The sequence below is a fragment of the Garra rufa genome, chromosome 5 (assembly GCF_049309525.1).
Source record: "Garra rufa chromosome 5, GarRuf1.0, whole genome shotgun sequence".
NCBI lineage: Eukaryota > Metazoa > Chordata > Actinopteri > Cypriniformes > Cyprinidae > Garra > Garra rufa.
This window is the reverse complement of record NC_133365.1, coordinates 13,119,905-13,147,096: the sequence shown is the minus strand read 5'-3', so window position 1 is coordinate 13,147,096 and position 27,192 is coordinate 13,119,905. Positions and strand designations below refer to the sequence as shown.

At 36.6% G+C, this 27,192-nt stretch overlaps 4 protein-coding genes across 5 annotated transcripts; 3 read left to right on the top strand and 1 right to left on the bottom strand.

Annotated features, from left to right (window-relative positions):
- The first annotated feature begins 291 nt into the window (after positions 1–291).
- bdp1 (BDP1 general transcription factor IIIB subunit) lies at positions 292–6,691 on the top strand. Its single transcript, XM_073839529.1, has 12 exons — positions 292–306; positions 566–861; positions 942–1,395; positions 1,812–1,884; positions 1,991–2,126; positions 2,218–2,380; positions 2,477–2,582; positions 3,784–4,142; positions 5,184–5,277; positions 5,368–5,647; positions 5,726–5,936; positions 6,058–6,691. Exons 1-12 carry the CDS (start codon positions 292–294, stop codon positions 6,166–6,168), a joined length of 2,298 nt encoding a protein of 765 aa, XP_073695630.1. The 3' UTR covers positions 6,169–6,691.
- A 4,942-nt stretch (positions 6,692–11,633) lies between these two features.
- mccc2 (methylcrotonyl-CoA carboxylase subunit 2) lies at positions 11,634–19,791 on the top strand. Its single transcript, XM_073839882.1, has 17 exons — positions 11,634–11,839; positions 12,426–12,492; positions 12,604–12,688; positions 12,789–12,890; positions 12,967–13,094; positions 13,169–13,281; positions 14,578–14,691; positions 14,781–14,845; positions 14,930–15,029; positions 15,112–15,207; positions 15,293–15,365; positions 15,455–15,531; positions 15,797–15,863; positions 18,376–18,532; positions 18,652–18,766; positions 18,902–18,987; positions 19,544–19,791. Exons 1-17 carry the CDS (start codon positions 11,702–11,704, stop codon positions 19,659–19,661), a joined length of 1,701 nt encoding a protein of 566 aa, XP_073695983.1. The 5' UTR covers positions 11,634–11,701; the 3' UTR covers positions 19,662–19,791.
- A 135-nt stretch (positions 19,792–19,926) lies between these two features.
- On the bottom strand, positions 19,927–21,119 carry hspb11 (heat shock protein, alpha-crystallin-related, b11). Its single transcript, XM_073839883.1, has 5 exons — positions 20,969–21,119; positions 20,756–20,862; positions 20,599–20,667; positions 20,474–20,517; positions 19,927–20,386 (listed from the first exon to the last, which is right to left on the bottom strand). The coding sequence occupies exons 1-5, from the start codon at positions 21,058–21,060 to the stop codon at positions 20,294–20,296; spliced, it is 405 nt and encodes a 134-aa protein (XP_073695984.1). The 5' UTR covers positions 21,061–21,119; the 3' UTR covers positions 19,927–20,293.
- A 1,003-nt stretch (positions 21,120–22,122) lies between these two features.
- smn1 (survival of motor neuron 1, telomeric) lies at positions 22,123–26,595 on the top strand. 2 transcript variants are annotated; one of them, XM_073841088.1, is made up of 9 exons: positions 22,123–22,258; positions 22,502–22,573; positions 22,677–22,796; positions 22,885–23,082; positions 25,224–25,385; positions 25,500–25,574; positions 25,683–25,793; positions 26,315–26,381; positions 26,492–26,595. In XM_073841088.1, the coding sequence occupies exons 1-8, from the start codon at positions 22,211–22,213 to the stop codon at positions 26,369–26,371; spliced, it is 843 nt and encodes a 280-aa protein (XP_073697189.1). In that variant the 5' UTR covers positions 22,123–22,210; the 3' UTR covers positions 26,372–26,381; positions 26,492–26,595. The 2 variants fall into 2 exon arrangements, with proteins under 2 accessions (XP_073697189.1, XP_073697188.1); XM_073841087.1 differs by having other exon boundaries at positions 26,315–26,595.
- The last annotated feature ends 597 nt before the right edge of the window (positions 26,596–27,192 follow it).

The window sequence follows — 27,192 nt, the reverse complement described above, 5'->3', positions numbered from 1 at the left end:
CAGCTGTCACGCGGCATGAGTACTAAATTAAGATCTCTTTCATGTCTTATTGCACTTTTATGTTAAAAACACAAAAGTTCCAAAAACAGTTATGTATGTGAAGGTAAACGGCTGAGAAAGAAATTGCATGTTTATATTAGATCTGTTTGGCAGCAGCGTAATATACAGTAAATAAATCAATAAATCTACTGCTCTCTTGTCTCCTCCGAGGCTGGGACTCTAAATAGTGTTCTGTGCTTGTCTGTGCAGCCAACTACAGAACAGTTAGCATGTTTTGCTCGACCTTTTGCCATGGCGTTAGAACTGGTACACCACTGTCGCTTGCGAAAAAAAATGCAATGGGTGGAAATGTGCAGATTAAGGTCCCATTTCTAAGTCACGGGAGAGCAAAATCTGAGCGGCTTGTTTTTTTTCACATGCTTGCATAGAAAAGCTTACCAAAACAACTTTTACTGGGTTGTCCTTTTTTATGTTTTCTGGGTTGGTAGATGCACCAGGTACCCGATTATAGCACTTAAACAGGAAAAAGTCAGATTTTCATGATATGTCACCTTTAACTTTATAGCATCTTTCTCCTTTTCCTCAAGGCAAGTTGCAAGTGAAGCCTAAAATCCCCAACACAACGTCTACTAAAGATGATTTCTCAAGACAGGAGCAATCTGGCTTAAAGTATAATGATCCAGCCACAGCTCAAATCATTTCACCAGCACCTCTGATTAAAGAAGAATCCATTAAAGTGGAACAGCGATCTGAGCAGGAAGATTTCTCTGATATTCCAAAGGTTGAGTTAGACAGAAAGCCTGATTCGTCTTCACAACTTCAACAGCTTATACCAATTAGCACTGCAAAAACGTCAGCATGGTAAGAGACATCTATCTGAATAAATGTCATTAGAACTATGTACAGTTATTATAGACAATTTCTTTAACTTTCTATCATAGGACTGAATTGCAACCAGTGGAACTGAAAGTAGAGGGAGGACATAAGGATGCGTCACACGTGGTGTTGTCTAACATACTGGTGCCAGTTTCCACTGAAACGGAAGACGGTGATTATATGGCGAGTGGAAGTTCTGTCCAAAGCAGTCTTCAGATCGATGAAGAACCAGCGGAACTGAAAATAGAGGATAGGCATGAGGATGCATCGCACGTGGTGTTGTCGGATATATCGGTGCCGGTTTCCATTGAAACGGAAGATGGTGATTATATGCCGGGTGGAAGTTCTATCCAAAGCAGTCTTCTACAAGCAGACCAGGAGACACATTCACATGAGGGTGTTTCACACATGCTGCTGCCTGATATATTGATCCCTGTCTCTGAGGAAATGGAAGATGATCTGAGCAAGAAATGGATAACAACTGTAGAGAGAAGCCCTCAGGAGGCCGAAAGATCTCAGGTTAGTTATCTGAATGGCTTAATGGGTAAGGAGTGCTGGTACTTTCAGAGTTACTCTGAAACCCTCCACCTCCCCAGCTCCACCTATATGGATCTGCTACGGGGTATTATATATGCCACATTTTGTGCAGCAGCAGTATGTCTTAAATACTCAGCACTGTATCTATATCCTCTACTTGCTTTGCAGCAGCAATAATCTACAACAGCAGCAATTTAGCAGCGTAGATGAGCTATTCCACCAAGACCAAATACATTTACACTGTCATATCCATTACCGTGCTAAAATCTTCTGAGAGTTGTCATGATACAAGTTTAATATTTTTAAAAATGAACTATGTCAGAATTATTAGCAAATTGGTCATGTTTTTAATACTCATAACTAATTTGACTTCTTTTTTTTAAATCTATACTACACAGGTGGGAGAGGATCAATCTTCAAATGTGGGACCATCATTATCACCCAAGAGGAAAAGACCTGCTCCGGGGAAAGGTGATGAGGTGTTTTCTTAACACACTGCTTAGTTTCTTTAACAATACAATTATTTTTCTTTAATCGAGTAATGTTTCTGATTCTTTTTATACCTCCTGGTTTTCAGGCAAGTTATTGGTAAAGATGACGTTTCCCAAAAGAAAGACTGGAGATTCCCCTAAGAGTGGCGAGCAATCACAAACCATGCCTCTATCATCTTTAGATACTATGTCAGAGTCAACACAATGTAGTGCTGAGACATGGTATGAATGACTTCATTCTCGGATCTCTACATTTTAAGTTTTAGATCAAACTACAACCAATTTGATATTTTGATTTGTCTTTCTATCATAGTGCTGTCTTGCTGCCCACTGGCTCGGAGGACCCTGAGGAGGCACCTGGGCATGTTTCTCACATGGTGCTTTCTGATATTTTGGTGCCTATATTGGATGAAACTGCAGAATGCAGTCTTCACAAAGAAGCCTTGTCAGCTGGTCTTCAAGACAATGCATTCAAAGTATGTTTCTGTATTTTGACAGGTTGTTGGTTGCTTGAGTACTTTTTTACTCCAATGAAAACTTTTAACAAAAATATTATTTACTAACTGCCCCAGGTTGAGGAGTCAACAGATACTGAGAGACCAACAAATACTGAAACCAAAAAGTTGAATGCAAGTCAGTCTGTGTCAGTTGAATGGAAAACACCTTGCTGTAGGAGAGGTAAGAATGTATGAAATAATATTAAGCATTTTTTTAAAAGGGAAATGTATCTTACTCACAAAAATAGCAGTAAAAGTTGCAAATTAAACATTAAAAGTTATTTTTGCATTTTGATTGGGAGTGACCGATCCAACAAAAAACTGAACCATGATTTTGGTCAAGTTTTGATCAAATTCATCAGTGTCTATTAAAGGGAACCACAGGTATTAAGAGTTGTACGGCTTAATATAACAGAAATTATGTCTTTTACTGAAATATGTAATAAAAAAAACCCATGAAAGGTTAACATTATTTAAAAGAAATCCAGATTGTTAATACTCATTTTGGACTATGGGAGTTGCCATTATTTTGATGACGTCAAATGGTTGCACTAGGTGAGCTACTGGCGCTAACTGCTGCTATTTATACCTTAACTTCACAATTCCAAAATAAAATACTGATACGATGACCATAGCTACTGAAAGAGCTTACAGGTGCAGATGGATATATGCATAGGCCTAAACCAAATGCCTATATTTTATATCTATATTTTTTTCCCCACAAGGAGTATAAACGTCTCCGGATGTTGAGTAAAATCCACACTGAGAAACTCCTTCAGTGGCTATGGCGTCATGACAAGCATTGGCATGTTTACATTCTGCCAGGATGGCATCTAGCATTTCTTGTCTCTGCCGTTTGTAAGCTCTTTCAGTAGCTGTGGTCTACTAAAAGCCTCAAAGCCGTCAGGGCTAAAGCGGAGAGAACAAAGACGCTGGTCTTTAGGAAGTTTTATTTGTCCACAGGCATCTTCCCAGTCTTGCTCCTCTTCTTATCGCTAGGAAAAGCAGTGAAGACTTTGATTGCTTCTCTTGTTGCCCTTCGACTGAAAATGACAACCAAAAGCAGCACAATGTGGCATTGTATCAGCATTTTCTGAGCTGTGTTGAGGTAAAAATAGCAACAGGTAGCACTAGTAGCTCATCTAGTGCAACCATTTGACATCATCGAAATATTGGCGCCCCCCCCCCCCCATAGTCCTAAATATTTATAAAACAATGTGGATTTTTTTAAATAACGTAAATCTTTCATGGGTTTTCTGCTACATACTACATATTTTAAGCCATACAAGTGTTAATACCCGGGGTTCTCTTTAACATTTATTATTTGAACAGATGATTTTGGATTTCATGCTTTCAATTAATATTAATTCTATTTTTTTAAGGCACACTGCATCCAGAGCCTAAATTATCAAAAAGAAAAGATGATCCTTCAGAAACTGAATTCCGTCAACCCAGCTCTGCACAGACAACTTTAGCTACACCTCAGCAGTCCCTGGACCCTCAAGCAGCGGAATGGTCCCTCAAAAGCAATATGCTGCCAATGGACTCAGATGAGATGGAGAACTGGTGTGAAGGAGTTTCCCACATGTTGCTGTCAGATGCATTAGTGCCAGTTTCTGAAGAGATTCGAGAGAACAGCATGGACCCAAAAGTGTTTGTCTCAAGCAGTCCTCATAAGGATGACCAAACTGCTCTTAGTCTAACAAAGAGTGAAGAGACACCCTCTGAAATTTCAAGTGAAGTATGATATTTTAACAAGCATTAAACTGTAGTTCATAACAAATGGTTTTATATGGGTACAGTTGAGGTCAAAAGTTTACATCCCCCTTTCAGAATCTGCAAAATGGTAATTATTTGACCAAAATAAGAGTGATAATACAAAATGCATGTTATTGTTTTAGTACTGACCTGTATAAGATATTTCACATAAAAGATCTTTACATAAAGTCCACAATAGAAAATAATAGTTGAATTTATAAAAATGACCCTGTTCAAAAGTTTACATTCCCTTGGTTCTTAATACTGTGTTGTTACCTGAATGACCCACAGCTTTTTTTGTTTGTTTTTTTTTTGTTCAGTGATAGTCCCGTGTTTGTCCTGAACAGTTAAACTGCCCGCTGTTCTTCAGAAAAATCCTTCATGCCTCACAAACTCTTTGCGTTTCCATCATTTTTGTGTATTTGAACCCTTTCCAACAATAACTATGATTTTGAGATCCATCTTTTCACACTGAGGACAACTGAAGGACTCCACTATTACAGAAGGTTCAAACACTCACTGATGCTTCAGAAGGAAAAAAACATGCATTAAGAGCTGAGGGTGAAAACTTTTGCACAGAATAGAGATGTGTACATTTTGCCTAAATTTAGTACTGCTCTTCAGAGGCTACAGAATATGGTTACATGTTTTCCAGAATACAAAATAAGTTCAGTTGTTTTATCTTGATCTTCAAATTCAAAATGTTTTTGGTAAAATTAACATTTTGCAGATTCTGAAAGGGGGATGTAAACTTTTGACCTCAACTGTAAATCTCATGAAGAAAATATTCAAAAATATGTTAAATAAGTATTTTTTATAATTAATATTAATATAATAATTTATTTTTAAGAAGTCCGGACCAGACACAATATACTGAGGAAGTAAAATGAGCAAAATATCTATTTATTAATTCATTTTTTGTAGTTGTTTAGGAGTGAAATGTGACCTGGACAGGTTTTTGGCGATTCACCTATATAAAACTTTAAACAAGGTGCAAATGACAATGCAAAAATATGTTTTATAGGTACACCAGTTAGACACTACTTCTGACATGCCAAAGACTTTGAAGTCAAAGGAAAGTCTTCCAGCATCACAAGCAGAAAAATCACCAGCAAGAAGTTAGTCATCATTTTAGACTCATTTATCTTTGTCCCCATTGTATTTTGTGCTGTTAATTAATTTTTTTTTCTCTCATTTCTCTTAAAAAGGTACATTTCAGATGACTTTAAGATCACCTGAAAGACGCCTTAAAGATCAACCTTGTGTGCCAAAGTCAGTCCAAGCTGTCCCAGCGTCTCCTCAGCGAGCTCACACATCAAAAGTAAAGGAGTCCATGGGAACTCCAACAAGACATCAAACAGGAGAGATCTCAAGTGTGTGTCGGGTACAGCTAGAAAGGTTATCTTTAGAGGAAATCTGCAGTGCCCAAAGTGTCCTACAACCAAAGCATCACAGCACACCTGTCACTGTGAAAATCACTTCGAGAGGGTAAGGATGACTTCAGTTTCATGCTAATATCACAATATTCAGTGGTGTTCATGATTAAAAACAAATCTGTGATTTTAGTAATGAGATGCACAAGGCATCCCTGGCTTTGCATGGAAGCTCTGGTTTAGAGTCACATGCTGATGATGAGCCGCCTGTGCCGCCAGGATACTCGCCAAGGGTTGTCCTTCATCGTATACCACTAACAACTGCTGATGAGAACACTTTTACACCTACCTCATCCCCAGCCAGAGTGTCCACCACACCCTCCCGAACAACAGGAGGACATCAGGTACATGCTGTAATCTGTAATCAAATTATCGCACATTATTCGACCTTATATTAATGTTGGATAAGAAATGACGTCTTTCATAATAGTCATTTTCATTAATGCTATATGTTCTGTTTTGCAGTCTCCTCAAAACAGCCCTCCTGTCTCTGGTTTGGATGCTCAGAAGAATCCTGATCAAGTGTCCCACTTCTTGCTGGATGACATCTTCACCGAAGTTGTGGATCCCGATTGATTCTTATTTGGGATGTTCTGGTTAAATTTTACTGCTGCTATTCTAGTTGTTTGCACTGGAGTGAACAATGTGTAACACTGTTATACTGCTAAATATAGACCTGTTAGTAATTCTAATATTATTATTATTATTATTATTATTTTGGTTATGAGACATGCGGTGACACGGGTTAAGTCACAGCTCTGTTATTTATTTCTATTTATTTAATGCTAGAGTTGAACATCGCAGCACATTGTTTTCATCAGTGTGGTTTTTACTGGCTGCTTTTGAGTTTAAACAGTTTGAGTTTTGTTCAGTGCAATTCTATTTGTTTTTAAAGTTGCTGTATGTTACTTTTTGTTTTTCTTTCTGAGAGCAAAACCCTTTTTGTGGGTTATAATACCTTTCTCCGGTGATAATTTATTATAAAGAATGTTATAAATATTTAGATAATATCAGTTGTCAATTGTATTTTTAATTTGTGGAACAGTCTGGGTATTACAGTATTGGAGTAGTTATAAATAAGTTAATAAATGAATATTCACTTTTTCCAACTTTTATTTTTTTTTAAAGATGGAATATTGTTTTTCTAATACAGTGCACTTAAATAGAAAAAAAATTAAGAAAAAAAGCTAAATCATTCTGGCATTTGGAATTTACGGAGAAAGGAGTTAACAGGTTGTTGTGTTTTATCAAGTTGCATGATGGACATGAGTTTAGGAAAAATCTAATATTTTGCCAAAGGTTTTCCCAAAATCTGCCTGTAAATATGTGACCCTGGACCACAGAACCAGTCTTAAGTAACACGGGTATATTTGTAGCTATAGCCAAAAATACATTTTATAGGTTAAAATTATTTTTCATTTATGCCAAAATTATTAGGATATTAAGAAAAGACATGTTCTTTAAAGATATTTTGTAAGTGTCCCACCATAAATATCAAACCTTAATTTTTAATGAGTAATATGCATTGTTCAAGGGGTCATCCGGTGCTACATGCACTTTTACAAGCTGTTTGAACTGAAATGTGTGTTAGGAGTGTGTGTACACAATAGGGCTGGGCGATAAAACGATAACGATATATATCGCGATAGACAAGAGATCGATATCAATAAAAAATGTGTTCGATAAAACGTTCCATAATTTGTATTCTTCGTCGGCCCGCCCAGCCCCCCTTTAACGTCCAGTTCATAGCGCCAGATCACAATAGAAGTTAAGGTTATCTTTCCTACAGAACGGGTCCAAGTTGTTGTATTAAACAAACTAAATAGCCTTATGTTATTTATCTTATTTACAGGACGGCATGTGATTTCTGTCTCTACATGATCGCGCTTTTACAATGTCTCCTCACAGACGGGATCGCGGACTCCATTCATAAAAACGGACTTTACTATAGGGCGGAATGCCGCGGAATTCCAATAAATCAAAAGTTGGTCTGTTAATTAATTCAGATCGCGATATGGACTAGTGTCTGTGAAAACTGAAATGCAAAAAGACCGTTTCAATAAGAATCCTGCATGTTCCGTTTGCCTCTATGTATGAATGGAGGAGACGCGTTTTATTTTCACTACACGCATACTGCACACGTGACGCTCCCGCTAATTTTTGGCCTTTGCATCTCACATGAACAGACAAACTCCAATAAACACATCTCCAAAGCTGCTGTGAGTGTCACTTTTTGTCAATTTTACCGTTTCATTATAGTGAAACTAGCATCATTCATACTGTATTACACACTGAAACTTCACGGCAACCTGTCAAAATAAAAGTGCGGTTTAACATGTAACAGAACAATATTGGTCTTGTATTACTTTGTACAGTATGATGTAGGTGTTTATATGTTCACATTTAAATAATTTACATAAAACAATATATATGATAAAAAAATAAAATAAAGAGTCACCACTTAATTGTTGAAAAATACTATTATTATTAAACCTTTTTTTTTAACTGAATATAATTTTTCTTCTATGTATTAATTTTAACAGTAAAGCTCCATTTATTTTTATTTTTAAAAATAAATCTGTGATTTTGCTTTCATTTGATTATCAGAAAAATTAAAACAAGAATTTCTGAAAAAAAAAAAGATTGTAAGGGCCCTATTGTTCAAAATGTTGAATGTTTTGGACTTATTTTTTCACTTAAATATTTTTGTTATTACACAAAGTATAGGCTAAAGTACCAGGAAAGAAGTAATGTTGGCTACTGGCAACCAGCAATCTGTGCAGAAATAAATATTATCAGCCAAGTACTTTGCAACAACCTCTGACCTGTGGTCAAGTAGTACTTCTGGGCCATACATTAGCTTGACCATTCACTTCATCGACAATGAATGGGGTTTGAATTGAGGATTAAGAGATAATTAAGTGCATATTGTGACTTTAGACTTATGTTTACATTTTAATTATTTGAGTTTTCTATGGTTGTTGACATTTCTGTCTTAATAACTGAGGGGATTATGATCAGAGGCAGGTTAAGTTTAAAATAAAAATGCTTGAGTGTAATATATTTTTCTCCTGGTCCTTATTTTAAATGGGTCATAAAAATATCAATAATTATCGATATCGACCAATATGAAACACTGATATCGTGATATAGTTTTCAGACATATCGCCCAGCCCTAGTACACAACCATCCTAGAATGACAAAGATCCACCCAGTAGTTTTCTTTTAATTTAGTAAAATAATTTGTAGTGATGGGTCGTTCTTGAACTATTCGTTCATTTTGAACGAATCTTTAATGTGACTCGAGAAGAACGAGTCGTCTCGGGGAGCGATTCATTCAGTCGCGCATGCGCAATTGCGCAACTATGAACGAACGACTCGAACCCGAAGACTCGAGAGATGAACTAATCAATTCTGTGTCCGGCTCAAGCAGCATAGGTTAAGCTTGTGGGGCTGTCACGTGATGAACGAACGACTCGGACCCGAAGACTCGAGAGATGAACTAATCAATTCTGTGTCCGGCTCAGGCAGCATAGGTAAAGCTTACGGAGCTGTCACGTGATGAACGAACGACTCGAACCCGAAGACTCGAGAGATGAACTAATCAATTCTGTGTCCGGCTCAAGCAGCATAGGTTAAGCTTGTGGGGCTGTCACGTGATGAACGAACGACTCGAACCCGAAGACTCGAGAGATGAACTAATCAATTCTGTGTCCGGCTCAGGCAGCATAGGTAAAGCTTACGGAGCTGTCACGTGATGAACGAACGACTCGAACCCGAAGACTCGAGAGATGAACTAATCAATTCTGTGTCCGGCTCAAGCAGCATAGGTTAAGCTTGTGGGGCTGTCACGTGATGAACGAACGACTCGGACCCGAAGACTCGAGAGATGAACTAATCAATTCTGTGTCCGGCTCAGGCAGCATAGGTAAAGCTTACGGAGCTGTCACGTGATGAACGAACGACTCGAACCCGAAGACTCGAGAGATGAACTAATCAATTCTGTGTCCGGCTCAAGCAGCATAGGTTAAGCTTGTGGGGCTGTCACGTGATGAACGAACGACTCGAACCCGAAGACTCGAGAGATGAACTAATCAATTCTGTGTCCGGCTCAGGCAGCATAGGTAAAGCTTACGGAGCTGTCACGTGATGAACGAACGACTCGAACCCGAAGACTCGAGAGATGAACTAATCAATTCTGTGTCCGGCTCAAGCAGCATAGGTTAAGCTTGTGGGGCTGTCACGTGATGAACGAACGACTCGAACCCGAAGACTCGAGAGATGAACTAATCAATTCTGTGTCCGGCTCAAGCAGCATAGGTTAAGCTTGTGGGGCTGTCACGTGATGAACGAACGACTCGGACCCGAAGACTCAAGAGATTAACTAATCAATTCTGTTTCCGGCTCAGACTGCGTTAGTTAAGCTTATATGGGGTTGTCACGTAATGAACGAACGACTCAAACCCGGACAGATAGAAGTGAGGGAGCTAATCATGAAGACAGGTAAACAATGCATCAATCTTTTGTTTCTAATAGCTTATAGTTTTGTCTTGTTTGTAGTGTGATCAACGTTTATATAAGCAAGCAGTACATGTTATGGAAGCAAAACGTAGCTTTTTAATTATATTTTGGTAAAATGAACAAAATGACTCGAAAAAAGATTCGTTCATTTTGCTGAACGAGACTCAAAGATCAGAGCCGGTAAAATGATCCGAACTTCCCATCACTAATAATTTGCCTCTTCTCATATCGAGCCCCTCCTCAGCCATTCTCAGATGCCTGTCGTTGTGGCGTAACACCGACAGAGGCCGCTCCTGCGATAGTTGATAGACAGCAGTGTTTTAGCATAGACCCGCCTTGAGTGAAGTAGACTGACAGCACTGAGGGAATGTGAGCGCTGATCTATCTAAATGGGTTCATGTTTACGTGAATCATTTCTCACCATACTGCTTTATAAACGAGGGTCAGTATAAAGCTTAGCTTTGTAACACAACACTAGATGGTTTAAAACGGTGTCAGTTAATGATTAAGATGTAACCTTAACACAATGCCTGCAAACGTGTTTACAGCCCGCAACTGCACATGAGTAAAGACTATAACACTCACATTTATGTATTTCAATATAAGGACGGGGTAAGTTATGTTAACCGATCACTTTTTTGCCCTTGTTCAATCAGCTGTACCTCAGTAAACACACCGCGTTCCTCTCTTTACCACAGTAAACACATCGCGTTTACTAACCATTCAGACACGTCCAGTATAAGCCGTAATTGCCGAACTTCTTTGCGGGTGTCATCTTGTTTCGGTTCCAACTCCGGTTTTTAAATTAAATTTTCAATGGATAGGGTTGTACAGTGTCTTCAAAGCCATTTCCCCGCAAACTATACAACTATCCCCAACTGTTGTCTAGGCAACACCTCGTATGCTACGTAATGACACGCCCCACAGAACTGAGGGGCCGGGTAAGCAGAGGTTCATTTCATTTAAAGGGCCAGGTACTGATATCGTTTGCTGAGAACAGAGGCAATTTTTACAAGGTAAAATGAGTGTTGTTGTTTTTACACTACCATAGAGAATTTTTAATCAAAGTATATTACAAACTTTTCATTTCTACCCTAAAGCATCATATTAACTTGTGGAAAATGGGCATCGGATGACCCCTTTTAGAATTTCATTTGGACAACTTGCACCCTCAGATTTCAAATAGTTGTATCTCAGCCAAATATTGTCCTATCCTAACAAACCATACATCAATGGAAAACTTATTTATTCAGCAGATAATGTATATATCTCAATTGCGAGGATTTGACACTTATGACTGGTTTTGTGGTTCATGGCCACATATTATTAGATCTCCTTAAGAAGTTTTACTAGCCAAAGTTGTTCATTCATGTCTTCATGTGATAGAAGTAGTACATATATTACAGTAACTACTTGCTAGTGTTTGTCAAGAGAAAAAATGGGCTGTTCCAATTCCAGTCATTTTCATTGGCTGCGGAAAGGGGAGCAAAACTTCAGCGTTAACCGTTTCCTGTCCGAACTAAACGGTGAGGTCAGGGGACGTTGCATGTCGAGTTCGTCCTTAGACCTGTCAGTTAGAGGATGAACCATGATTCTGCACTATGTTAGACCGGTGGTATCCCTCATTCGGAGCAGGAGTGTAAATGCTGGAGTTTCCAGGTTATATCATGCGGACAAAGTGGCAACTGTGGGTTCGCAGCCCGACGTGCAGTCTCCGGACTTTCAGGTAGGCCGCAAATGAAGCCTCGGACTCAAGTTATTGCAGCCAGCCGGTAGTCGTGCATGTCGTGTCTTTGTGTACTACATGCACGACTGCTACAACCGTTAAATATATTTACCTTTTTTTTTTAGTTATGCTTGACTTTTCATCACTATAAAAAGAGACGGTGAAATAGCTTAGATGTAATACACAAACACTTATTTGCAACCGGTTCTTGAGACGTTGGGCAAAATATATCTCATATAAGACAGTTTTAAAACACAGTGATTACTTTTGACTATAAGAAGCAAAAGTGCATTTGAAAAAAAAACCTCTTGTAAGGTGCCTTTGCTTTTTGGAAACACCGACACAGAAAATAATATTAAAATCTGTTCTTTTTTCATATTTCACCTGCTATGAGTTTACCAAGGTCATACAAGCTTAGCAAATAAAATTGTTACTTCTCTTGATACATGTGTGATGTGCAATATAAAAAAAAATGTTCTTTTGTCGCCTGGTTTAACCATATATAAAACTTTAGTCATGGGCTAAATATTTATATAATAAACTTTGAATATGGTTATTGATCAACAAGAAATCTTTCATATTGTAGGAAAATTATGAGCGAATGCAAGTCCTGGTGAAGGAGTTGAAGGACAGAGCAGAGAGGATCAAACTTGGTGAGCATGTTCCAAGTACTTAATTTGATACCACTAAACATAAGGGTAGTTTGTGGCAACTTTAATATATTTCCTAGCACTAATGTTTACATAACATTGCTGCTTTCAAAGGAGGTGGAGAAAAAGCGAGAAACCTACATACATCCAGAGGAAAGCTCCTGCCTCGGGAACGCATTGACAGACTGTTGGACCCTGGGTATTAATAAGCTCACTTTTATAAACAAACAACAAAAATGTCATAATTTAACTATTGCTGTTTATTCACATTGAGCATTTTTTCCCTTGTGTGAATGCAGGTCTCCATTTCTTGAATTCTCCCAGTTTGCTGCCTATCAGTTATACGGTAATGAAGAGGTTCCTGCGGGAGGCATAATTACTGGTATTGGTCGGGTGTCAGGGTAAGCAGCAAACAATACTATCAGTTTGATGATAACATGCAAGAGTTCAGTTTATAACACCCTGTCTACCTCACAGGGTGGAATGTATTATAGTTGCGAATGATGCTACTGTCAAAGGTGGAACTTATTATCCAGTTACTGTGAAGAAGCACTTGCGCGCCCAAGAGATTGCACAGCAAAACCATCTACCATGCATTTATCTTGGTGAGAATGTCAGAGAGTTCATATTTTGTGTAAAACAACATTTTACCTACTAATGATTTATTTTTTGTCTGTAGTGGATTCTGGAGGAGCCAATTTACCCAGACAGGCAGATGTATTCCCAGACAGAGATCACTTTGGACGCATCTTCTTCAACCAGGCCCGACTTTCTTCGGAGGGCATTGCACAGGTCTGTTTTGTTATGTGGAATTTTTATTTTATATAGTTGAAGTCAATAGTTTACATACACGTTGCAGAATCGGCAAAATGTGAATTATTTTACAGAAATACGAGGGATCATACAAAAGGCATGTTATTTTTTTATTTAGTACTGACCTGAATAAGATATTTCACATAGAAGATGTTTACATATAGTCCACAAGAAAAAAAAGTTTAATTTATAAAAATGACCCTGTTCAAAAGTTTACATACACTTGATTCTTAATACTGTGTTGTTGTTTTTTTTGTTTAGTGATAGTTGTTCATGAGTCCCTTGTTTGTCTTAAACAGTTAAACTGCTCACTGTTCTTCAGAAAAATTCTTCAGGTCCCACAAATTGATTGGTTTTTCAGCATTTTTGTGTATTCGAACCCTCTCCAACAATGACTGTATGATTTTGAGATCCATCTAGAAGGAAATTCCTCTAGAAGGAAAAACAATGCATTAAGAGCCAGGGGTGTAAACTTTTGAACAGAAATACAAAATAATTTTTACCTGATCTTCAAAATCGTAATGCATTGTGTTTACTTCTGGAGCATCAGTGAGTGTTTGAACATTCTGTTGCATAAGAGTCCCTCAGTTATCCTCAGTGTGAAAAGATGTATCCCAAAGTCATACTGTCATTATTTTAAAGGGTTGAAATACACAAAAATGCTGAAAAACTAAAGAATTTGTGGGACCTGAAGGATTTTTCTGAAGAACAGTGGGCCGTTTATTTTACGTTGTGGACTATATGTAAACATTTTTATGTGAAATATCTTATTCAGGTCAGTACTAAATAAAAAAAAATAACAAGCATTTTGTATGATCCCTCCTATTTTGGTAAAATAATTCACATTTTGCAGATTATGAAAGGTGTATGCAAACTTTTGACTTCAACTGTAAGCCAGTTGTTCTTTAAAGGGATAGTTCACCCAAAAATTAAAATTCTGTCATTAATTACTCACCCCCAAGTCGTTCCAAACCCGTTAGACTTTTTGTTCATCTTTGGAACACAAATTAAGATATTTTTGATGAAATCTGAGTTTTCGAACCCAGCATAGACAGCAACGCAACAATCACTTTCAAGGCCTAGTAGGGTAGTAAGAATATCATAAAATAGTCCATGTGACATCAGTGGTTCAAACTTTGTTTTATAAAGCTAAGCGCAAAAAGCATTTCTGACACGTGTTAATGAGAATATCTCAATGCATATTTGTGCTGCTGCTAACGCAAGAGCCGATAGCTGATTAATCATGGTTGATCACTTTTACCCATTTCGTTTCAGATTGCTGTTGTGATGGGCTCCTGTACAGCAGGGGGCGCTTATGTGCCTGCAATGGCTGATGAGAGCATCATAGTACGCAAACAAGGGACCATTTTTCTTGGTGGACCACCACTGGTATGTGTTAATGTCCTACAGAGCATAATATGAGTGTGACTCTCTGCTTATGTTTATCCATAATAAATATTCCACTGTGTGTTCAACAGGTAAAAGCTGCTACAGGTGAAGAGGTGTCTGCTGAAGACCTGGGAGGTGCAGACCTTCACTGCAGGTTATAAAAATACATGTTTACATAAACACTTGTTTTGAGGTTGATTAGTCTAATTTTTTTTTGTCAACATTTGTCTCCTCTCAGAAAGTCAGGTGTAACCGATCATTATGCCCTGGATGATAATCACGCACTTCATCTTGCACGGAAAGCTGTACGAAGCTTGAACTACAAGAAGAATCTTGACGTGAGGACACAACTGCTTTTGTTATCTCAGAGATGCTTCATGACTTGATGCTGATCTTTAACTTCCTTTCACTTCACATTAGGTCACTGTTGAACCTCCTGAGGCTCCTCTGTTTCCTGCTGATGAGCTTTATGGTATTGTGGGGGACAACCTCAAACGCAACTTTGACATTAAAGAGGTAATGGCCACAACTTGATCACAGCAATACAATGCTATTAAAAAGTTGCTTCAATAGACAACTTAAAGCCAATTTTGAATTTCAGGTTATCGCACGTATTGTCGATGGCAGTAAATTTGATGAATTCAAGGCCTTCTATGGAGACACACTCGTCACAGGTGGATGTTTTGAAATAAGCATCTTTTTGTATTTCAATTTCAACATTGACTTACTTGCTTTGTTCCGGTTTTCTTAATTTGTGTTCTAGGTTTCGCACGGATATTTGGCTACCCTGTGGGAATTATTGGCAATAATGGTGTGCTGTTCTCAGAATCTGCAAAGAAGGTGAGCATCTCCAGATCATTGTTCTGACCTTTGATATCTTAAGCTCATCAGTTTAATCAATCGACTTCCAGTGAAGAGCAGTGTATAGAAATTTTGAGCATGCATTCTTGAAGCATGCGTTTTCTCTGGAACACAAAGTATTGTTAGTAGTATCTTCCAGATTGCTCTTTTCCACACAGTGAAAGTGGATAGACAATGTGTACTTTCAAATGATTGATAAAAATCCTTGGAAACCTGTTTTCAGAATATTTATTTTATTTTATAGGGAACTCATTTCATTGAGCTTTGCTGTCAGAGAAACATTCCACTCCTCTTTCTTCAAAATATTACAGGTCAGTATGTATGCTTCATATCAATATTCGGGTTTCCATCCAGTTTAACGCAAAATTGGAAAATTGCATAAGACATCTGAATAAGCGCCGTTTCCATCCAACAAATCAAAGAGAACAAAATCGTCACTTCCTGATGAACTGGCACTAAATATCACTATGAAAAGTAGGAGAAGCCACTGACTATAATAATTTTCAAATATGGGACATTTCTACAGAATTGGTTCAAAGTCAGAGTTAAAAATGTCTTGGAAAATGACTTTATTCTTCTTTTCCACAAATTTTGTATATATGCAAATTGTTTAATATCCAAGGTACACAATTCTAGTAATTGTGCAGTTAAATTTTTGGAATATTTGTCCTCTCCCCCAATTTGTCACCACTGAAACAGTTATATATAATTTATTAAGAAGGGTTATGTTGACCTATTAAGATTTTGCTTATTGATCTTCCTTGTAAATATATTTTTATCTATTTTATTAAAAAGTTTTCAAAGATAAATCAATAACTAAAATTAACAGTATTTCAAGTGTGAATTTTGAGATTTGTTGTATTTTCAGTCCAATTTTTCTTTGTAAAAGGCAAAAAGTTGATCATACTGATTTCAAACATAAGGATTCCATAGTTTGAATATACATTAGTTCAAACACTTATAAATCATAACATATTAGTTGATAATATAGTATACTTTATTTATGACATCCTATGTTTCGGTTGTGACTGCACATTTTCGGTAGAGACAGTAATGTATTGGTAGTGACCACATCACATCACAGAATTTTAACCCATATACTAAAACCTACTAAAATACTAAAAATTTGAATAACTGTACTAAAATTGTTGATTTCCCCCCAAATAAAGAATTATGTGTTCCCTTTTATCACTACTTTAACAATGATGGCATGTTTCTGTCATGGCTCTTACAGTAGTGACAATTTCATGGGATGACACACAAAAAAACAAAGATTCATTACAGAAATTTCACCAAATGTTTCGGTTGTGACTGTTTTGGTAGTGACAATTTTAGATACTTTTGAAGCTTGCTCAAAGATGCTAATCAGCACATGGTTAGCTAGCACAGTTCTGAACAGTTGTACACATAAAAAATAAATGTTATGGAATAACTACCAAAAAGTGTTTAATTATAGAAAAATGGTGTTCGGTAGTTACATTTTTTCAAAGTTACACAGGTTTTTCAGTCTTTTGAACCCATTTACCTCAAAATGAAGGGGCCTATCTACTCTCCATGTGGCTATGAGAGAGAGTGGCACAAATATTTGCTGACCATAAATGTAGGGGTGGAGTTAAAATCAGTCTCAGCCAGTGGACTAAATCATACAGTTTTGTGACATGAAAATGCGGGACCCTTTTTATTTAGGGGTAAGGTTTCAGGACAGCCACCTCCCAATTGAAAGTACCCACTAAATGATGATTTATTTATATATATATATATATATATACATATAATGCTTACTGATATTTTAATAGATAATAAAAGGATTAGTAAACATCTAAGATTTGATTACTTTTTTTTAATATGTTTTCTAATGTGTTTCTTTGGTTGTGGGACAGCAGTTTTGGAACACAGTCATGTAAGACATTTCTGGGAGACAATTATACAGAAATACTTTGACGACAGACTTTTTGTTCAGGCATTTCAGAATGACCATAACAACATTTTAAATGCTGTGCAATGAGATTGGTCCGCTGGTTAGTCAAGTTATCCCGTCCCATAGCGCAAAGTCACATGACTTTTTTTTGTGTGCGTGCAGGCATTTATTTGCAAAACGTGTTTCTATCTCCCATTATTTGCATTAACCCTTTTTCTCACAATTAAAAAAAAAAACGCCTCAAGTAAGCGTAATTTATTTATTTTTATTTTTTTTATTTTAACATTTCCATTACTCGTTTTTGATGCGATACTTCAAAATGCGCTTAAACAGGGTGATGGAAACATAGCTACTCTGTACATTCAGTGTTACCATACGGTGCTTTGATACTGAATGAGTCAGCAGAGGATCATATATGTGACCCTGGACCACAAAACCAGTCTTAAGTCGCTGGGGTTTGTTTGTAGCAATAGCCAAAAATACATTGCATGGGTCAAAATTTTTGATTTTTCTTTTATGCCAAAAATCATTGAGAAATTAAGTAAAGTTCATGTTCCATGAAGATTTTTTGTAAAATTCCTACTGTAAACATATCAAAATGTAATTTTTGATTTGTAATATGCATTGTTAAGAACCTAATTTGGACAACTTTAAAGGTGATTTTCTCAGTCTTTTTGATTTTTTTGCATCCTCGGATTTCTGATTTCAAATAGATGTATCTCAGTCAAATATTGTCCGATCCTAACAAACCATACATCAATAGAAAGCTTATTTATTGAGCTTTCATGTGATGTATAAATCTCAGTTTTGTCAAATTTAACCTTATGACTGGTTTTGTGGTCCAGGGTCACAGTAAATGCTACTGCCATTAACATCATGATGTTGTCTGTTCCTCTGTTTATCAGGCTTCATGGTGGGCAGGGAGTATGAGGCTGGGGGTATTGCTAAAGATGGAGCTAAAATGGTGACTGCTGTGGCCTGTGCCAATGTGCCTAAGATTACCGTCATCATTGGAGGATCGTACGGTGCCGGGAACTATGGCATGTGTGGCAGAGCGTATGGGTAAGCTTTATTATAAGTAGATATAGTCAGAAGTCAGAATATACCTGCTCAAAGGTGCAATGCTAAAAAGATGGTGACTGAACAGCACAAGATAAACTGACTGTGTTTGCACCTTACAGCCCCAGGTTTCTGTACATGTGGCCTAATTCCCGAATCTCTGTAATGGGAGGGGAGCAGGCAGCCACAGTGCTGGCCACCATAACTAAGGATCAAAAAGCCAGGGAAGGAAAACAGGTAAGAAATGAAAAACAAATGCTTTTGATTTATCATTATTAACATTTCTAGGGTTTAGAAAATGCAGTTAGATTTTTCACAGGGTTAATAAAGTTTATATATCTCCATTTTTAACACATTTTTGTTTTTGTCCAGTTTACAGCTGAACAGGAAGCTGCAATGAAAGAGCCAATTATCAAACGCTTTGAAGAGGAGGGAAACCCATATTATTCCAGTGCCAGGTAAATAGTTGTTTAAATTGTGTATTACAATTTATTTGTATTTTTGGCCTTTAATGTGTAATACACCACTGTTTTTAAAAGAAGCCTCTGATGCCTCACCAGCATGTTAGATTTCATACATAACGTTTATCTGTATTTTAAAATGTATTTATTTTTGCAATGGCAAAGCTGAATTTTCTTTAGTGTTGCATGATAATTCATAAAATCATTCTGTTATGCTGATTTGGTGCTCAAGAAAAGTTTCTTATCAATGTTGAAAACTATTGTGCTGCGTAATATTTTTGTGGAAACTTAAACTTTTTCAGGATTCTTTGATTAATAGAAACGTCAAACGAACAGTTTTTATTTCAGATAGGAACAGTTTATAACTTTTAAAATGATTGAAATGTCACTTTTGATTAATTTAATACATCCTTGCTTATAATTTTAAAAAAAGAAACTTTTGAACAGTACATTGTGTGCCATTACCAGGGCATATGAATGTGTTTTTCCTACTGCTCCTCTCCCAGTGCAATGTCTAATTTTCACTTTTCTTACATTTTCTTTTACTACCTAGATTGTGGGATGACGGGATCATTGACCCCGCCGATACTCGCCTTGTCCTGGGCTTGAGTCTGAGTGCTGCTCTCAACGCCCCCACACAGAAAACACGCTTTGGTGTCTTCAGAATGTAAATCTGGTTTTGTAAAGATTAGAAATTTTAAGTTAAATCAATTTCCTCTGTCCTCTTGGCAGTACACACTAACTTTATAGACTTGTTTTGTCTTTGTATGTTTGAAAACAACAGTAAAATCTGTAAAGCCAGTCATTGTGTGTTTTGTCTCATAAGTTGTGTAAGTTTTCACAAATGCACTGCTCAAATACCAAAAACACTTTTTTAATTTCCAAACTTCCATTTGCCACTGTTATACTTTAGAGCTTCATCAACTTCCTATTAACATAAGACAAACTGGCTAGCAATTTGTTTCCAAAATTCAGTCCACTCATTTTTTTTGTCAGTTGTTTTTGTTCATAAATCTTTCTGATTTGCTTTATTTATTTTAGCTTTAATAATTTTGTACTTTAACTTAAACTTTATTTCCGTTAGTTGCAGCTGCAGCATTTCTAATTTTTGTTTTTCATTTGTTTCTGTTTTATTTCAGCTCTATTTAATTCACTTTTAATATATATTTTATTTTAACTTTAGTTAACACCACTGGAAGAGACTTGCACATTAAACAATAGAAATTAGGAGAAAGTTTATTTAAGAAAAATATACAATGATCCACTTTGAGTTTACAAAAGGATATGGCAGATGAAGATCATCTCACGATTGTACACTAACTTTGTGTACAGAGACAAAATGATCATATCCAGACAGTATGAGGAACCGCAAATGTGTTGTATTTGATACATTCACCTGAAGAAAAAAGGAAGGGAAAAACGTGAGATCTTGGTTTTGAGTGTCTTGCTTTATCTAAAGAGTCGTATCTGAAATGTAACTCACAGAAATCTCATTAGCCTGTAGGCTGCTCTCTGTGTGCTCAAACTCTGAAATAAACAATATTCACATCAATGACACACTCAAAGGAATAGTGAAAGGAAAATAACGTAGTTTCAGACTTAAGTTACCTGTGTCTGCAACCTCTTCAAATTTATCAGCATCGTCTGATGTGCCCTGTTCTATTCTCAGCCTCTTAACTGAAATGAAATATGAACGTAAAGACATTATCATAATAATGACCGATAGCATTGCATAAGCATGCTAGTGTTTATATAACTTACTTACTGTTGTAACTGTGAATGGAAACGGTGAAAATCTTCATATTATCTGGAAAGCGGATAATAAACTCTTGTGGAAACATGCCAGTTGAAATCCAAAACGTCTCTTCTTTTCTATAGAAATAAATAATGTAAAGTTATAGCAAAACATATTTGTTTAGTATTTTGGCAACATTAGCTGTTAGCTGGCTCTTCTTCCAGCGTTTAGCAATCAACAAACCCGTCGATAATGTTCTCCGGTGGGTGATTCTCATCGCTCGATGTAGCCAGCACAACCTGTGCTCCGTACGAACTTAAAGCAGCGTCCAGCATTGTGAATTTTAGATATTTACATGCAGAAAGATGCCACAGGCAGGCAATCTGAGTTGCTAAGCAACAGGTAAGCCCGATGTGTCGCAGCCGAGTCATTTCGCGAATCGGTTCATTTGAACAGTTCGTTTCAAAAGAACCGGTTCTAACTACTCGGATATACTATTTTTTCATGATTTAGTAATTTGTTCTTTGCATTATGCATGACATCTGCTACATGTATGGCTTTTTGTTGTTATTTCAGTTATTCCAGTTCGTTGCAGCCATGTTTTGTTCATAATGATAAAATTATTTAGAAATGTAATAGTATCGCATTTATTTACATATTGACTGAGGTTTTTGCACACTGTAAAATGCTATTTGTGACTCTGGACCACAAAACCTGTCTTAAGTAGCACGGGTATATTTGAAGCAATAGCCAAAAATGCATTATAGGTAAAAAAATATATATATATATTTTATGCCAAAAATCATCAGGATATTAAGTAAAGCTCTTGTTCCATAAAAATATTTTGTAATTTTCTTAACGTAAATATATCAGAACTTATTTTTTATGTATTGCTAAGAACTTAATTCAACTTTAAATGCGATTTTCTAAATATTTTAATTGTTATTATTATTTTGCACCCTCAGATTTCAAATTTTCAAATAGTTGTATCTCGGCCAAATATTGTCCTATCCTAATAAACCATACATCTATTGAAATCTTATTTATTTATTCATTTATTCAGCTTTCAAATGATGTATAAATCTCAATTTCGAAAAATTTATACTTATGGCTGGTTTTGTGGTTCAGGTTCATGTTTATGAAAACCAACTTTTATGCATGTTTATATTTTACTATGAAACAGTAATAAAAACAAACAAACAAAAAAACTATACATTTAATACGTTTCTTGGCGCATTAGTACTTCGAACTTCGGAAAGAAACGGCTGTTCGAATCCTGAACGAATCGAATCGTTCGCATCGTTTTTAGAGAAGATGAAAAGATTCGATTCAAAAGAACAATTCATTCGCGAATCAAGCATCACTAGTGTCGCATGATTTGAGCGTCATCAGCAGCTGGCGACTGGCGTACGTCTTAGCGTACATCAGTGGCGCACGTTGCACTTGGGAAGTATTGTGCTATTACGGTTTTAATGTAAAATCACAATGGCAAACGGTGCCGATGAAGTCATATTTTGTCGTGGGGCGGGTCAAGTGAGTGTTAAACCATTTTAAATGAGTGTTAGATTTAGCTAACTGGTTTGTATTTTAAATTCGAACAAAAATAGCAGATTGTTTTTGCTCGTTAGCTAGCATACCGTTGCATGAACAGTTATAGTCCAATATTTCTAGTTTACGGTAACGTTACTTTTGCTTTGTGGTTTTGGTCTTGAAGTCATTTGGAGTAACTCCGTATGTGAAATATGTTGCTTAAAAGTTGCTTTTTCCTTATTACAGAGTTCTGATTCTGACATTTGGGATGATACAGCTTTAATTAAAGCATATGATAAAGCGGTTGCCTCGTTCAAGGTAACACCACTTAAAAGTTATTTGACCATTGCAGTTTCCTTTGCTTCCTACAAGAACCCTGATGTTGTTTTTCTCTTTCTTCTCCTACTATTTTACCCACCAGAATGCATTGAAAGGAGAGGATAATGTGACACCACACAAGAAAGATAACCCTGGGAAGAAGCGGAAAAACAACAAAAAGAGTAAAAGCAGAAAAAGATGTAACGCCGCACCTGATAAAGAGGTAATCATGAATAGTGTCAGTATGTGAGTTGCTTTGGAGTATCCAAATGATGCAGGCCAATGCAGATAAACTGAAATGTGTTCTACAGTGGCAAGTCGGGGACTCCTGTTATGCAATCTGGTCTGAAGATGGCAACTTGTATGCTGCTACGATTTCCTCAATCGATCAGGAGAAAGGCACCTGTGTGGTCTACTATACTGAGTATGGCAATGAGGAAGAACAAAACCTCAGTGATCTTCTGACAGAGGCTTCAGATGTTGATGAAGGCACTAAGAAAACAGCAGATGTATGTAGAATGTGACACTTTTAAGTTTTAAGGAATATTTCAATTGAGAATTTGCAGAAACTTATTTACCCTCAGGCCATCCAAGATGTAGAGTTTTGTTTTGTTTTATTTGGAGAAATTCAGATTTACATCACTTGCTCATCAATAGAGTATTTTCACAACGTGCCATCAATTGGCCATATTGGTGGCGCTGGACATAAATGTGACCCTGGACCACAAAACCAGTCTTAAGTCGCTGGGGTATATTTGTAGCAATAGCCAAAAATACATTGTATGGGTCAAAATTATTGATTTTTCTTTTATGTCAAAAATCGTTAGGAAATTAAGTAAAGATCATGTTCCATGAAGATTTTTTGTAAAATTCCTACTGTAAACCTATCAAAATGTAATTTTTGATTAGTAATATGCATTGTTAAGAACTTAATTTGGACAACTTTAAAGGTGATTTTCTCAATATTTTGATTTTTTTTGCACCCTCAGATTCCAGATTTTCAAATAGATGTATCTCGGCCAAATATTGTCCTACCCTAACAAACCATACATCAATAGAAAGCTTATTTATTGAGCTTTCATATGATGTATATATCTCAGTTTTGTAAAATTTAACCTTATGACTGGTTTTGTGGTCCAGGGTCACAAATGCCACTTAACCGAATGAAACTTGCATATTTTGCTAATTATTGCTGCTGAAAATGGTCAATTATTGTCATGTTTTGGGTTGTACTAATCTGTCGGTCCTGGAAAAACATTTGAAGTACTATAGACTGCCAAAAACTAACAAATCGAAAACGAGATGGTACATCTCAAGGGGTTAATCCTAATAATAATAAATAAAATAAAATCAAGAAGAGTGCAATAAACTGTCTGAGGAACGAAAGGCATTTGTGGTTGGCCAAACTGAACCATAATTTCCAGGACGAGAGTCTTGACAACAGTGTTTGTTTTTATAATTTCCAGTCAGGTAGGTGAAATAGGCTAATATCTAAATTAATACTGCTCATATGCATCTTTAGCAACTATTGGTTTTAGTTTGTCAAAATATTGCTCTCTTTCCTGTTTACTAATTTGATTTGGCAGCTTCCACACATTTTTTTTTTTTTTTGTGATTTAGATGGCAAAAATGAGCAGAACGTTGTGTTCAGTAGTACATCAAAGGTGCCATAGAAAGGAGAACTATTTACCTCGGCATAGTTGAATAATAACAGTTCTGTACATGGACATGACATACTGTGCATCTTAAACACCATTGTTTCCTTCTCCCTATATAAATCTGGTGTTTGCAAAAGACCACCGAAAAATAGGCTAATCCTAACATAACAGCGACTATTACGTAATAGTGTCGGGATCATTAATAGTTACACCCTCAACATTTGCATAGCTGAATCATCAGAAGTTCTGCATCTAGGCTGTTGTGAAAAAAACAAACAAAGTGAGGACAATAGCGTAAGTGGCAGATCACGGGAATAAATGTGATGTTCCAGATCCTGAGCATCACTAACAATCTAAACTTGTAAAATATGTGGTAAGTACTGCCGCTGTAGTATAACGTTACACAGAGCACGTGCAATCACATAAGTAAAAGTAAAATGATTGTGCATTTCAATGACCCGCATATTAATAGCGCCTTGAGCTCCGTGATTAAATATATATTTTCTCCATGTGCGAGCTACTGAAATTAGCCGCTCTGTGAAACAGCCAATCAGAGCAGAGCTCATCATTATTATTCATGAACCTTCCAAATAAGGCAATAACAGTGCATTTCATTCTAGGGACAAATCCTAGGGTTGTAAATGGACCATGAATGTTGTCAGGATTCTTGTCCTGTAAATCCTGGTTCAGTTCTGCCAACCACAAACGCCTTTTTTTCCCTCAGACAGTTTTTTGCCCTCTTCTCATTGATTTGTCATCACTTTTGGCAGTCTACAGTACTCCAGATGTTTTCCCGATCTGACCGATTAGTACAGCCCAAAACACGACAGTAATTGGTCATTTTCAACAGCAATAATCAGGAAATATGTGAGTTTGTTCGGTTCAGTGGCATTGTTTATGCTCTGTGCCGCCAATATGGCCGATTGATGGCCTGAGACTATTCCTTTATTAATGCAGTTGTATAATATTGCTGTCTGTATGTCTAATTGCAGGTCAAAGAGGCTGAGTCTTCAACAGAGGAGAGTGATCGATCTTTCCCCCCACAGCAGTCCGGTCATCAGAAGCACAAATCTAAAGCCAGATCTCCTATGGGCCCTCCATCATGGGTTCCTGGTTTTCCACCTGGACCCCCACCAGGACCTCACTTCCAAAAGGTGAACATTTGAACATCTGTGCCACTATCTTTTCTTGATTTGAAAGGCAGCTTTCAACAAAGCAAAGTAGTTTTTATATTGCATCACACAATACTAAGACTATGTTCTCTCCAGATGGATGGTAGACGATCAGAAGGTCCTGGACCTTTCTTTCCTGGATGGCCTCCCATGATTCCACCCGGTCCCCCAGTAAGAAGCTGAAAATTTCGAAACATATTCTTATATAAAAAGTGATCTAGTAAAGGTGTTTACAAAGCACATACAGTTTTTTTTAATGTGAATTTATTGTTGGTCTAGATGATCCCACCACCTCCACCAATGAGTCCAGACTCTCTAGAGGATGACGAGGCTTTAGGCAGTATGCTTATTTCCTGGTACATGAGCGGCTATCACACAGGATACTATTTGGTACAGTTTTACTATTTGGTGCTTCTTGCATTCAGAAATGTGACCCTGGACCACAAAACCAGTTTTCCATTTTCCCAGTTTTTCCAATTTTCCATTTTCCAATTTGAAATTTTCCATTGATAAGTGGTTTGTTAGGATAGGACAGTATTTGGCCGAGATACAACAATTTAAAAATATAGAATATGAGGGTGCAACAATATCTAAATACTGAGAAAATAGCCTTTGAAGTTGTCCAAATGAAGTTCTTAGCAATGCATATTACTAATCAAACATTATGTTTTAAGGTATTTACAGTAGGACATTTGCAAAATATCTTCATGGAACATGATTTTTACTTGATATCCTAAAGTTTTTTGGCATAAAAGAAAAATTTAGCATTTTCACCCATACAATGTATTTTTGGCTCTTGTTACAAATATACCCGTGCTACTTAAGACTGGTTTTGTGGTCCAGGATCACAAATTTCTTTTTGTGACCTGGTTGATTTTTACTAAAAACTCAAACTCTTGTCTCATTCACAGGGTTTAAAACAAGGTCGTAAAGAGGCTGCAGCATCCAAGAAGTCACATCGGAAATAAAGACCCAGCGGTTGGTTTCTTTTAGCCTTAGAGTGTTGGTAAATGTGTACCTTTTACAGATTTGTTGACTTTTTCAAATTTCAAAAGTTTTGGTTCACTTTTTTTTTTCTTTTCATATAGAGTGGAAAATGAAGGTGATGCCGCAGCTGGCTTGATTCATATTTCTATTTTGTATTGTTTGTAAATAAATGAAATAAAAGTAACTGTGCTCTTTTCCAAAGTGAGTTTGTGTGTGCACTTTGTTTTTATTAAAACATCACTTGAATAGAGAGAACCTGCAATTTTACATCCAGATTTCATTAAAATTATTTTGCTGAATGTCACTGATGTGGCTAAAGTCAAAAATGTTTTTTTTCAACCAGCACATTTAAATTGTAATTGGTTAATATTTTGAATTGTAGATGTGGTAACTTGTACTGTGTAATACAGTGGTTTTCAATCAAGTGACTGGTGCTTTAGGAGACTTGAAAAACATTAAATTACAATAAGGCAACTAAAACTCAAGCTATTTTGTTTTTTTCTTCTTCTCTAGAAGATCTCTGCTTGGCTGCCTTTTGCAGTTCAGCCTCTTCCACCTCATTCTGATTCACTTTTGTTAAATCGCTAACACTTTACAATAAGGTTCATACTTCATACCATTAGTTAACATGAACTAACAATGAACAATACTCTTACAGCATAAATCTTAGTTAATGATAAATTCAGCATTTACTAAGTCAATAAAATATGTTTGTTAACATTGGTAATGTTAGCTAATAGAAATGGAGTCATTTATCATTCATGTTATTTATGTTCACATTGCATTAACCAAAGACTAATAA

Coding starts and splice junctions, on each gene's coding strand:
- bdp1 (XM_073839529.1), top strand. Junction 4,143..5,183: donor CCTCTGAAATTTCAAGTGAA/GTATGATATTTT, acceptor TATGTTTTATAG/GTACACCAGTTAGACACTAC. Junction 5,648..5,725: donor GTGAAAATCACTTCGAGAGG/GTAAGGATGACT, acceptor CTGTGATTTTAG/TAATGAGATGCACAAGGCAT.
- mccc2 (XM_073839882.1), top strand. CDS start 11,702: ATGATTCTGCACTATGTTAGACCGGTGGTATCCCTCATTCGGAGCAGG. Junction 14,846..14,929: donor GGTGCAGACCTTCACTGCAG/GTTATAAAAATA, acceptor GTCTCCTCTCAG/AAAGTCAGGTGTAACCGATC. Junction 15,532..15,796: donor TCTCAGAATCTGCAAAGAAG/GTGAGCATCTCC, acceptor TTTATTTTATAG/GGAACTCATTTCATTGAGCT.
- hspb11 (XM_073839883.1), bottom strand. CDS start 21,060: ATGCTGGACGCTGCTTTAAGTTCGTACGGAGCACAGGTTGTGCTGGCT. Junction 20,668..20,755: donor TTCCATTCACAGTTACAACA/GTAAGTAAGTTA, acceptor ATTTCATTTCAG/TTAAGAGGCTGAGAATAGAA. Junction 20,518..20,598: donor TGAAGAGGTTGCAGACACAG/GTAACTTAAGTC, acceptor TGTTTATTTCAG/AGTTTGAGCACACAGAGAGC.
- smn1 (XM_073841088.1), top strand. CDS start 22,211: ATGGCAAACGGTGCCGATGAAGTCATATTTTGTCGTGGGGCGGGTCAA. Junction 23,083..25,223: donor GCACTAAGAAAACAGCAGAT/GTATGTAGAATG, acceptor GTCTAATTGCAG/GTCAAAGAGGCTGAGTCTTC. Junction 25,386..25,499: donor CAGGACCTCACTTCCAAAAG/GTGAACATTTGA, acceptor TGTTCTCTCCAG/ATGGATGGTAGACGATCAGA.